General features: G+C 37.1%; 1 protein-coding gene across 1 annotated transcript; it reads right to left on the bottom strand.

Annotated features, from left to right (window-relative positions):
* Positions 1–5,835: 5,835 nt before the first annotated feature.
* Positions 5,836–6,804, bottom strand: LOC131614555 (uncharacterized). The gene is made up of 2 exons (XM_058886125.1): positions 6,693–6,804; positions 5,836–6,581 (listed from the first exon to the last, which is right to left on the bottom strand). Exons 1-2 carry the CDS (start codon positions 6,802–6,804, stop codon positions 5,836–5,838), a joined length of 858 nt encoding a protein of 285 aa, XP_058742108.1.
* Between the last annotated feature and the right edge of the window lie 6,661 nt (positions 6,805–13,465).

Genomic DNA, 13,465 nt, shown 5'->3' with positions numbered 1-13,465 from the left:
ATCAATACCTCAACCTAAGGATCAAAGAGATATTTTGTATACACATGAAACACACCAAAAACATAGAGATTCTCACCTCACGTGAGCTTGCTCTCTCCACATGAGAAACACCTTCGAAACAGGGCTTCTTACCATCGCAAGCTTGCTCTAAACCATCGAAAATCCTTAAAGCTTCCGACCGTCCCTACCAGCATAGGGGTGCCACATATCTATACATTTTGACAATTATAAGTTTTTAGTTGTATCTTAAGATCTCAGTTTTCTCAATCGTTTTTATTTTATATACCATTATTTGCCTTTAAAAAAAGTCACTTTGTAATTAAAAAAAAACTCAAATTATAAGTCAAATTACCATTTTAATACAATATGAATGATTTTTGTATTGATATATTATTTCTTATTTATTATTTTTAAATATATGGACTTGATTAGGTTTCCCTATTAATGGGACTAAGTATAAAAGATTTTACTTTCAGAGGCCGAAAATGAGTCGAGTCAAATCGAACTCGCCTCAGCTCGGTTCGATTCGTTAATAATTCCTTTAGCTCAAATATTAATTTGAGTTTGTCCCGGACTTTTTTTCAGCTCAAATTCGACTCATTAGAAGTTCACGAACAATCCAGTTTAACTCGTTAGGTTCAACTCGCTTGCTTCACAGACTTAAAAGTTATCTTTTAAAGTCTACTTTTATATATATATATATATATTTGATATTTTAAATTAATATTTTTTAAATAAAAATTATAGAAATAAAATAAAATTTATATGATTGGAATTTATGCGATGTTGATTTTATTTATATAATTATTTTTAGAAATATTTTGTTCACTTGAAAATATAAATTGTCAATTAAAACCTTTAGCTTAAAAGAAAATATAGGGCTAAGATTTGGAGAAAGTCTTTAAACCTACTCTTAAAGACAATATAATTCATCTCATATATAATCGAGATGTCTCATGAACCTAACAAGTCGAATTATATATAGTTCAAGCTCATATCATTTAGTTAACGAACTTAATTTTAACTCATATTCAACTCATTTGATTCATAAACCTAGTTCAACGATTCAATTGCAAACCCTAATTTGAGACATACAATTTTCAAAGCTGATTCTAATGAAGTGGTCAAATATAAAAAACCATATTTCAACAATCAATATGATTCCTAAATTTTTTTTTACACTTTTAATTTCTTATCACTAAAAAAACATCTTCTTTGTTTGCATTCTATTTATATATAAACTTATCATATCTTTAATCAAAATTAACTAGTTTTTTCTTTTTAATAAGCAAGAAATATATTGAAATCGAGTACTAGGAGTACTCGAACCCGCTTACAAAAGAACGGGCAAAGCACCCGAGACAACCCTCCAACCAATTAAAACCCCAACACCCCATGAAGACACAATATTACCAACAGCAAGAAAAAAGGTACCAACAACCCCCCACGAAGACACAATATTATCGACAACAAGAAAAAAAATGATACGCTCCCCCTCTAATGATCAAACTACCAAAAAAAACACTGTAACACAATTTTGATCACCTTCCCATCCTCTGATTTATTTGCGCCTCCATTTTCCAAATAAGCAATTCTACTTTCCAAATTACTTCTACCCTCCGCATGCACAACGCCCAACGCAACGATAGCCGACAATAATTTTCCGCTTGATTTGCAATCTAAAAAATCCCGTTATCTCCCGTTGTTCCTACGAATATCTGATTCTTCCTTATGCTCTCCGTAATGTTCCGACTTGCTACCACTATTCTCACGAATCGAAGGCACTGAAATAACATTCCTACTACCACTCGAAGGCACCACCTCTGCAGCACTACTTCCCATCCTTCTCTTGGTAGAATTACCCACCACCGCACATTTTTTGTTCTTCTTCTCTCCCTTCTCAACCGCCCTGCCTTTACTTTTATTGCCATGGCCTTTACTCTTCGAAACTGTACCAACTCCTTTCCTCGCACCTAGCTCCCCCAATTTTCTGAATCTCACCTTTTTAACCTTAGAACCACCCCTCGAAATAACGAACGAACATGGCACCTTCACAGAATCACTAACATAACTCTTTATAACGGTTCTAATAGCTCCACTCAAATTCCCTTTCACACCTTTAACTGCGACATCAAACCCACCCTCACAACTTATAGTTCCTACTCTAACATTCTACGTAGAATTTACAGCAATATTCGATATAGCAAAACCCGGTCCCTGCCCTTTTCTCGCTGCCACCCGAAGATTTTCAGCATAACAACACCCAATTCCCTTAAAAAACATTCCCCCATTGGCACCATACCCTTCTACTAAGAAGCTACCCTGGATAACATTTGCTGCAGGAGCAGAATTTACAATAGGAGCAGAATAATCCTTACAAAATCTGAACCCGTCAAAAGACCTGTCTGCCTCTACACAGACAGCATTCCCAGCCAAAGGCACCACCAAAATCTGTGACTCGCAAACCACAGAATCAAAAGACTTGTAACGCTCGTCCACAGACCCTCCAACCCCCCTTCACACAATTTTTAACATCAACTAAATTTCCCCTTTGCCCTTTTGTAATACTAACAGAATGAGACACACCACCCTCCTCACTAACCTTACCCTGTATACCACAAACAGGTTGCTGACCATACTTCCAAGCCTCAAAACCAGCAGCATTTAAAACAGAGACATTTTCAATGCTATCTACCGTATCGTCACGCTCTAAGATACCCTCATCTTCAAACCTATTAATAGACCATTCATTCTCCAATTCCGAAGAATCGGGTCCAGTAATTTGAGTTTTTGAATTACCTGAACCGTAGCGCATTGAGCCAATAGCTTCCTCCTTCAGAATTAGCTCGAACACCTTCTCGTCTATTTTAACCAGCATCGTTTCCTTCAACTTGAACGATAAATCCACCCTTCCCATGAATCTAGCCGTGTTGAAGCTAGATTTTTTTGCAGTTGATTCATCTACACAAATGAAGACTCCCATCAAATTTGCCAACCTAGTAAAGAAATCCACGTTCCATGCGTGAATCGAAACACCATACACACTAACCCATATGACTCTACCATTATCGATATCATTCTCATTCCATCTCCTAATCGCCTTAAACCATTGTTTCCACCATGTTTCTGCAATCCCAATTAAGTCCTCAATTACGCCATCCTCCGATTCCTCCAACAAACACAAATTTCCTCCCATCGGTGTGACTTTGACTTCAAAATACCCCTTCAAATCGAAGTGAGTCTGAATGTTATAGCCCGATCCCAGTAACGTTACCTCCCCCACATAAGCCTTCCCCAATCTACTCCTATCTTCTTTATCAGATAAGTAATTTAGCGCCACACTGAGATTCTGTATGTTGCTTCCCCTTCCATCTCCTTCATTCACTACATAAGCGTATGACCTGTTGTTACTCATTGCATTGTAAACCTCCTCCTTCTACCCTGTTTGCTCTATTCTCTAAATCTCCTGCTTCACGTTGGTACCAAACCTTCCCATATCTACTGTCGAACTTCGTTCAAACCTCGGAATATTTGCGTGAATTTTCTTCCCCAAAACCATCACGTTGTCACAACGAAGCGCCAACAATATTCCGTCCTCTACCTCCTCAAACCGGACAAAGCCAAACTTCCTTCCAAACTTGTTCTTCCTCGGTGAAATAGCCACCTCCACGACTTTCCCCAAACACCCAAACAAACCAAAGAAATCCTTTGCTTTGCTAGCATTTGGAAACTCGGAGAAATATATCGAAGTTAATTCTGCGGATTTATTCCTTTTGATGCCTCCTCCCTATGGAAAGACATCCCAATGAGGTGCCCATTCCCTGAAGACCTTCTTCTTTGCCACCTCCCAATCACTACCCTGTCGGCGAGGCCCGCCTGCCATCGGAGGAGAAAGAAAACCGAAACCCTAGCCCCTTTTAGTGAGAAGACGGAAAACGCATCCTAGAGAGTTAATATTTTAATATTTTTATATATTTTAACTAGTTGTGATTGTGCTCTAGATATTTCACTTACTCAAAAAAGTTGAATACGTTTTTTAATGAAATTAATTGATATATACTCTCGTTGTAAAAATATACTATCAATCCATCACAACAATTTTTTTTATATTTTAAAGGTAGTTAAAATAAATATCAATATATCTTCAAATGTGGAAGGTCTCTTAATGTCTAAAATATTTTACAAGTGCATATTAGTTAACTTCTTTCTTAATTTGTCATATTATGGGAGAGAGAGTAATTGAGTGATAAGTCTCCATATTGTACAAAAACAAAACCTTGGTTAAAGAAACTAGAAATGCCACGAAATAGAAATGGAGTAAATGCATAATAGCTCCATCTCAACGCCCATTATTATTTTTGTCGGTACAATGTCAATGATACATACCTCTCCACTAAATTTAAGGTGCAATAACTATTCATTGAAACCCAACACCTACCCAAACGCACTAACATAGTACCCATTCTAATTTTCTACCCATATAAATACACATACATACCCATCTCATCCAACACAACTCACTCTCACAAATCTCCACAACCCCACCACCCAAATAGAAATCCATCTAGTGAGAATGATGAAGATGAAAGCCATGTCTGCAATGATGCTTGCACTAGTCCTTATGGTTGAGGCTGTCTCCATTGCTGAAGCTGCAAACTGTGATCCAACGCAATTGAGCCCATGTCTAGGGGCAATCATGTCCAACACAGCACCTTCTCCTGAATGTTGCACCAGATTGAATGGCCAAAAGCCATGCCTATGTGGATACGTCAGAAACCCTAACTTGAGGCAATATGTTAACTCTCCTGGTTCTAGAAATGTTGCTAAATCTTGTGGTGTTACCATCCCAAACTGTTGAGAAGTAAGAACCATCGTTAACTATATATATATATATATATATATATATATATATATATATATATATATATATATATATATATATATATATATATATATATATATATCTATCTATGATCCATCCATGAGGTATTCTATTCTAAAATACAAGTTACTATGTCCTTTAAGTTTGTAATAACAAAGGTATTATCAAATGTGTTGTAGCTTCAAACTTGTGATATGTACTTGAGAATAATAAATAAGAAAGTGATGGTGTTATTATTATGTATATTCAGAGTTATATTAATTTGCTTGAACAAATTAATTATAACTCTGTTATTTATATATATATGTGGTTTGAGTACAAGTTTGTGTTTAAGAAATTTTTTTAATTGAGCTCTCTCTCTAAGTATCATTTTAGGTATTTTTTTAAAAATAAATTGAGTTTTAGTTATTAATTATAGCTATTATAAAATAACAGATCTAACGGTACTATTGAAAAATAAAATTTGAGTTATTTTTAAAAAAAAATTTACTGGAGCGATAAATAAAGGGGAAAAAAATATTGAAATGTGATTTTTAATATATAGGAAAAAGTAAAATACAAAGCAAAAGGTTGAAAAAATATTTCCACGAAATTCTAATATTTTATGACATATATAGTAATAGATGTTTACATATTTTAATTGTTGGTGATATCTGGGGGATCTACTTTAAGTGTTGGTGATATCTAGCGGATCTACTTTAAGTTTTTTTTAAGTAAGAATTAATATAAGAGAGAACTAAGGATTCTCCAACTTTGATACACAATTACGAAATAAATTTGACAAAACAATATTACAAATTAATTTCGACATAAAAGACAAAGGGTCTTTGCTAAAATCGTAAAAGTTACAATTGGAATAAGCAATGTCGCCGAAAGATGACCACCTCCAAACCAAAATCTTGATATTCCACGCAATATTGTTTATATTCCAAATCTCATTCCTAAAGCAAAAGTCATTCCTTGTCAACCAAATGATCCAACAAGTAGCTAGCCAAAACACCCCTAATTTGCCACCTTTGTTTTTTTTTTACGCGGCTCATGGAAAACCATTCCATAAAAAACGGAATACAATCTTCCCCATTCCAACCCGGTAAATCCACCCACAAAGCAATTTCTTTCCAAACAACCTTAATGACATCGCAATTGAAGAATAAATGGTCTCTATTTTCCAATTGCCTATCACAAAAAATACAATTCAAATTAGAAGAAGTGAAGTTAATACCTCTATACACTAAAAAGTCTTTAGTGGGAAGTCTATTCACAAAAAGTCTCCAAACAAAAGCTTTGATCTTGAAAGGGACCTCCATCTTCCACACATTTTCCAAAGCCTCATCATTCCTATTGTGTGGACCAAAAGGAGTGCGCAAAAGAGTATACTGGTGATAACACGAAGAAACCGAATAACCATTATCCAAATCAAGATGCCAAGACACGACATCCTTCTCATCATGTAAACCTCTGAAAGACTCTAAAAGAGCACGTAAATCTAAAAGCTTAGCTAATAACCCCGGCTCCAAAACTGCTCCCTCCGAGATACCGAGATCACCCCACTTCCATACCCCCTCACACCAACCACCCATAGCCGCTACAGACACTTTTTTCAACGAAGACACCACATAAAGATCCGGAAAAACCTCCATCAAACTAGCATTATTTAACCCACAAGCTTCCCAAAACGGTGTAGAAAACCCATTTCCAACTTTAAAATAACAATTAGTAACAAAAGGATCCTTATCAAAAGGTGTGAGAAAACCAACCTTTAACAAGTCTCGCCATCAAAAAGAGGAAGAAGAAAGTTTTGAACCCTCACCACAATAAACCACATGCATACTTAAATCACCATAACGGGCCTTCAAAACCTCATACCACAAACACCTACCACCTTGAATAATCCTCCATCTCCACTTATTTAAGAGAGCCATATTAAAGTGTTTAATATCCTTGATTGCTAAACCGCCATTTAAATATGGTAACGTCACAATTTTCCAACTCACCCAATGGATATTCCTCTTCTCCTCCACACCCCCCATAAAAAATTACTTTGCAACTTAATGAATTCTCGAACCACTTTAGCCGGCATCTTATAGAAAGACATGGTAAAAATAGTGAGAGAACTCAAAATATACTTCATAAGTGTGATCATACTTCCAAGGTTAAGATATCGATTCTTCCACCCCGACAATCGTTTTTTCAACTTATCCAAAAGAGGGAACCAAGTAGCATCCTTCCTAGGATTGAAACCGATAGGAATACCGAGAAAAAAGAAATTACTAGCTTCAATCTTTCAAGAAAGATAATAAGAGGCGGCTTCCAAAAAGATAGGTGACACAATAATCCCAATTAATTTACATTTATGAAAATTAATGTCAAGACCCGAAACTAACTCAAAAGCTCTTGAAGGATAGAAAAACACTTAGAAAGGGGGGGTTTGAATAAGTGTAGTCTAAAAACTTGAACGATAAAAACAATATGCACAGTTATTTTTATCCTGGTTCGTTGTTAACTAAACTACTCCAGTCCACCCCCACGGAGTGATTTACCTCACCTGAGGATTTAATCCACTAATCGCAACAGATTACAATGGTTTCCACTTAGTCTGCGACTAAGTCTTCTAGAGTATCCTGATCACTCCAGGAACAATTGCTTAGACACAAGCTAAGACTTTCTTAAAGTATCCTGACCACCACGTGATCACTCTAATTACAACTGCTTAGACACAAGCTAAGACTTCCTAGAGTATCCTGATCAACACTTGATCACTCTAGTTACTTACAAATTAATGTAATCAATTCTAAGAGTATTACAAATGCTTCTGAAAAGCTATAATCACAACAGTGATATTTCTCTTAACGTTTAAGCTTAATCTCACTAATATATTACAACAGCAATGTAGTGAGCTTTAATGAAGATGAAGTTTCTGAGCTTTGAATTGATCAGCGTTTCAGCAAGTCTTTCAGAATAATTTCGTTCAGAATTGGTAACCTTGCTTCTCATCAGAACTTCATATTTATAGGAGTTTGAGAAGATGACCTTTGAGCGCATTTAATGCTTTGCGTGTTCCGTACAGCTTTGCATTTAATGTTTCACGCTTTTGTCAACTACCTCGAGCCTTGTTCACGCTGTGTCTACTGACGTTGCCTTTAATAGCTTCCAACGTTCCTTTTGTCAGTCAGCGTAGCCTGCCACCTGTACTTTCTTCTGATCTGATGTTTGAATAAAATATTTGAATATCATCAGAGCCAAACAGCTTGGTGCATAGCATCTTCTTGTCTTCTGACCTTGAAGTGCTTCTGAGCGTGATACCATGAGAACTTCAGTGCTTCTGCTTCTGATCCCAAGTTCTTCTGATGCTTTCATAGACCCATGTTCTGATTCTGCCTTGACCATCTTCTGATGTCTTGCCAGACCATGTTCTGATGTTGCATGCTGAACCTTCTGAGACAAAGCTTTTGAGCGCTGATTTGTGCATACTCTTTATATATTTCCTGAAATGGAAATTGCAATGTATTAGAGTACCACATTATCTCACACAAAATTCATATCCTTATTATCATCAAAACTAAGAATATTGATCAGAACAAATCTTGTTCTAACAATCTCCCCCTTTTTGATGATGACAAAAACATATATAAATGATATGAATTTGCGATCAGAAAGAGCAGACGGCTAAAGACAAATTACACAGCTATAGCATAAGCATGTGAATATGTCTCCCCCTGAGATTAACAATCTCCCCCTGAGATGAATAATCTCCCCCTGAAATAAATACTCGAAGAACTTTAATGATAAAAGACTTCCCTGATTATTTCGGTAGAGACGATCACATAAGCTTCCTGCTTCTGATAATTCATAGCTTCTGACTTCTGCTTCCATTGGACAGCTTCAGAACTTGAATTTCTTTAGATCCCTAGAACACTCACAGCTTCTGATTCCTGCTTCCATTTAGGACAGCTTCAGAACTTGAATTTCTTTGATCTTCAGAACATTCACAGCTTCTGATTCATGCTTCCATTTAGGACAGCTTCAGAACTTGAGTTTTCTGGATCTTTAGAACATTCACAGCTTCTGATTTCTGCTTCCCTCGGATAGCTTCAGAGCTTTGAATTTCTTCTTACATCACTTCATGCTAGATTGTATCAGAACATTGTTGAATGTACCAGAGCATCATCAGAGCATCTCTACATCCTGAAATGTTACAGAACAAAACTAAACGACAAAAGTCAGCATGAATGAGTTAGAACATAAAATGTGTATCAGAACACAAAATATGTATCAGAGCCATATAAGCCATATAGAATATATCAGATCCAATAGACAATGTATCAGAGCAAATAGACAATGATTTGGATCATATTCTATTATCAGAATTTCTGATCATTCTTGCTTCTTGCTTCTGATTCTGAAGCTTCCTAGCACTCAGCTTGCTTCAAGAATCCAAGAGCTATTTCTGATCATTCTTCCTTCTTGCTTCTGATTCTGAAGCTTCCTAGCACTCAGCTTGCTTCAAGAATCCAAGAGCTTGATTCATCTTGTTGCTCCTCATGTTGATCTTGAATCTTTGATTCCTGCAACAACACAACTTAAAAACATATGAAGCTTGCAGCTTCTGTTAGTAAATGTGGGGTCTTTTTACTCGGTAACTGATAATATTAATCAGATCATTTATCATATATTTTCTCCCCCTTTTTGTCATAACATCAAAAAGCATAAAAGATTCAGATGTAAAGCAAGAGACAAATGGAAAGAAACATAGATAACTTTTCATTGATTTCAACAAGAAAGATTACAAAAGAGGAATGCAGGAAAACAGATGCAACAAGGAAAGAAAACTACAAAGACACAAAGACTAAGACCTTAGCCTACGCAAAATCCGCGCCAGAACATCATGAATCCCGTCAGTGCTTGTAGTTTGCCTTGCCATGAAAGAGCGAAACTCAGCATTGGCTGCTTCTTGCGCGTCCAAACGAGAAGCCAGCATAGCTTGATTCTGATGAAGAGCTTCCAAGGTCTCCATCAGAGCTGAGGTTTCACCAGAAGAAGAGGCACCAGAATTTCTGCCAAAAGGGACAGCAATCTCAGCAGGGCGATCTTCTGGAAGGTCTTCAGCTTGTGCATCTTCCATCTCCTCATCTGAGTCTGACTCAGAAGTAGCCTTAGCATATTCTGGTTCAGGCAGCTCAGAAGTTCCAACTTCCAACGCTTGAAGAATAGCTGCTAGGTTTGTCGGAGGAGTAGGACCAACAACTTCAGCAGGATAAACCACTACTGGAAAGACCATGTGAGGTGCTTTTTCAGAAGGGTTCATTCTGAACCAGTTAAACAGCCACTGAAAATCTCCAGTCAGCACAGGATACCATGGTCTCCACACCACGATGTCTCTGCAGGGATTTTCTTCTTCCAACTCATCTGCAGGTATCCTCTCTTCAAGAACTCTTCTGTTCCTGATGAGATGGTGATGGCTGCTTTCACCAACTTCCAACCGAAGACCACGAACACCAGGTGCTTCAGACATGATCCTTCTCTGAATGTCTGTAGCCTTAGCCAGAAAATCCTGACGAAAGGTATCCCAAAGGTTGCACGTAGCATACTCATCCAGATGGTTAAGGTGAGCAGCACCCAGAATCTCCAACCAGCCATTTACATCAGAATGTAAAAGCTCCAGAAATGATTGAGTGGTAGGGGTTGGAGGGTTGACAGTGAACCTGGAGTCGGGAAGAACAACACTGTAGGGGTTAGGTGTTCTGGTGGGAAAGGGGTGTGAGAGAGATGAAGAAATATCTGAGAGATGGGTTGAAGGAGAGGAGATATCAGATGGTGAAGAAGGTGGTTCTGAAAGGATGAATGAGGAGGAAGAGGTGGTGGAGGTCTGTGAAGAGGGAGGTGATTGAGGGGTACCGTCGAGGGGTTGATACACACGTCTAGAGTAGTTTCCAGACATCATAGCTTCAAACGGGTTCACTTTGAGAGGGTCATAGGTGATCCTTACTCTTTTTGGTTTGGTTTCTTGTTCAGCAGTTGCCTTTCTCTTTTGTTTTTGATCATTTTCTTAATTTCCAGAGCTTGACGATGGATTCATGATGAAGTTGCAGATATTGGAAACTGCCAGGGTTTATGATATGAATGCAAAGAGAGAGAACGAAAAAGAAACTGAATGCAAAGTGAGAGAAATATAAGAGGGAAAAGAAACGTTTGAAGAGTGTAAAAAGAAAACTGAAAGAGAGTAAATGATGGATAGCATTTAATGTTACGTGACGTGAGGAGAGATAATAATGACAAAAGACGAGATTTGCACAGTTACCTAAGTAGACGTCCCCTCAACTGCACGCACGCTTGTCCAGAAATAGTGAACACGTGTTTACCATCTGGATAGCCAGTTACAGCTGTTTTGCTTTTCAAGAGATTCTGAATCAACTTAGACATTGAAGCGTTAGTAATAACTGAATCACAATTTCTAATTGATTTCAATCAGAACTTCTTATAAACAAAAAGTCCAATTTCATTTCAGAAGATACTCATACATAAGATCTTCTCATCTTCTCATTCTGGGCATAAATCCATACTGATATTCTTCAGAATGAACTTAAACCTATCTTCAGCAAGGGGTTTTGTAAAGATATCAGCCCATTGATGGTCTGTATCCACAAAGTTTAAAGATATAACACCCTTCTGAACATAGTCCCTTATGAAATGATGTTTAATCTCAATATGTTTAGCTTTTGAATGTAAAATAGGATTCTTAGATAAACATATAGCAGAAGTATTATCACAGAAAATAGGAATGTTACTCTCATATATCTGATAATCTTCCAGCTGACTTCTCATCCAGAGCATTTGTGTGCTACAACCAGCAGCAGCAACATATTCTGCTTCTGTTGTTGAGAGGGCAATAGTAGCTTGCTTCTTGCTGTACCATGAGATCAGATGACTTCCAAGAAATTGACAACTTCCAGAAGTGCTCTTTCTTTCTATTCTATCTCCAGCATAGTCAGCATCACAGAATCCTACTAAGTTGTAATCTTTAGATCTTCTGTAAACTAAACCAACATTAGTAGTACCTTTCAGATACCTTAGAATTCTCTTAACCGCTGTTAAATGAGATTCTCTTGGATCTGATTGGAATCGAGCACACAAACAAACACTAAAGAGAATGTCAGGTCTAGAAGCAGTTAGATATAGAAGAGATCCAATCATACCTCTGTACAACTTCTGATCTACCTTCTTACTTACCTCATCCTTACCCAGTACACATGTTGGATGCATAGGAGTTTTGGCTTCTTTGCTTTCAGAAAGATTAAACTTCTTCAGAAGCTCTTTCACATACTTCGTTTGATGAACATAGGTTCCATCGGAAGTTTGGTTGATTTGAATCCCAAGGAAATACTTGAGTTCTCCCATCATGCTCATTTCAAATTCAGCCTGCATAGACTCAGCAAACTCCTTTCCAAGTGTAGCATTAGATGTTCCAAAGATAATATCATCAACATATATTTGACAAATTAAAATATCCTTTTTAAATGTTTAACAAAAGAGAGTAGTGTCCACTTTTCCTCTAGTGAAACCATTTTCCAGAAGGAAAGAACTCAAACGTTCATACCAAGCTCTGGGAGCTTGTTTCAATCCGTATAATGATTTCTTTAATTTAAAAACATGATTTGGAGACATGGAGTCTTCAAAACCAGGAGGTTGGTGAACATAAACTTCTTCATCTATATAACCATTTAAGAAGGCACTCTTGACATCCATCTGATAAAGAGTGATGTTGTGTTGAGTCGCAAAAGAAATTAATAGACGAATAGATTCTAACCTGGCCACTGGTGCAAAGGTTTCTGTATAATCAATCCCTTCTTGCTGACTATAACCCTGAGCAACCAGTCTGGCTTTGTTTCTTACCACTTCTCCTTTCTCACTTAGCTTGTTTCTGAAAACCCACTTAGTACCGATGATGTTAAATCCTTTTGGTCTAGGAACCAAGTCCCATACATCATTCCTTGTAAACTGATTTAGTTCTTCTTGCATGGCAATTATCCAGTCTGGATCTTCTAGAGCTTGATCAACAGAAGTTGGCTCGATCAAAGAAACAAGACCTAATTGACATTCTGCATTGTTCTAGGTCGGCGTCTTTTTAACTGCACGCTTTGTACTAACCGTACAGACACGTGTTCACCATCAGATAATGGATGACAGCTGTAAAATATGAATAGACTTTACGCCTTTTGATTCTGATCACTGCTTCTGATTGTCATTCTTAAGAAATGATCTGGTTCTGATAGGATCATCTTTCTTCCCAAGAATCACATCTTCTGAATGAGCTGAAGCAAGTCTAGGTGATCTTCTGATAGTTGGTTCTTCAGAAATTCTCAGATTCTCTAAATATGCAGCAACTTGATCTTCTGATTCATTGCTTCTGAGACTGCCAGCTTCTGCAGCTTTGCTTCTTGGTTCTACTGCTTCTGATATATCAATATCAAAATCTGCAAAATTCTCAAACTGCTTTGGTTTTTCAAGACCAAGCTTATCATCAAACCTGATATTGATTGATTCTTCTACAATCAATGTTTCAGTATTGTATACTCTGTAGCCTTT

Source organism: Vicia villosa, linkage group LG6 (assembly GCF_029867415.1).
Source record: "Vicia villosa cultivar HV-30 ecotype Madison, WI linkage group LG6, Vvil1.0, whole genome shotgun sequence".
In the NCBI taxonomy this organism is placed as follows: Eukaryota; Viridiplantae; Streptophyta; class Magnoliopsida; order Fabales; family Fabaceae; genus Vicia; species Vicia villosa.
This window is presented reverse-complemented; position numbering and strand designations above follow the sequence as displayed.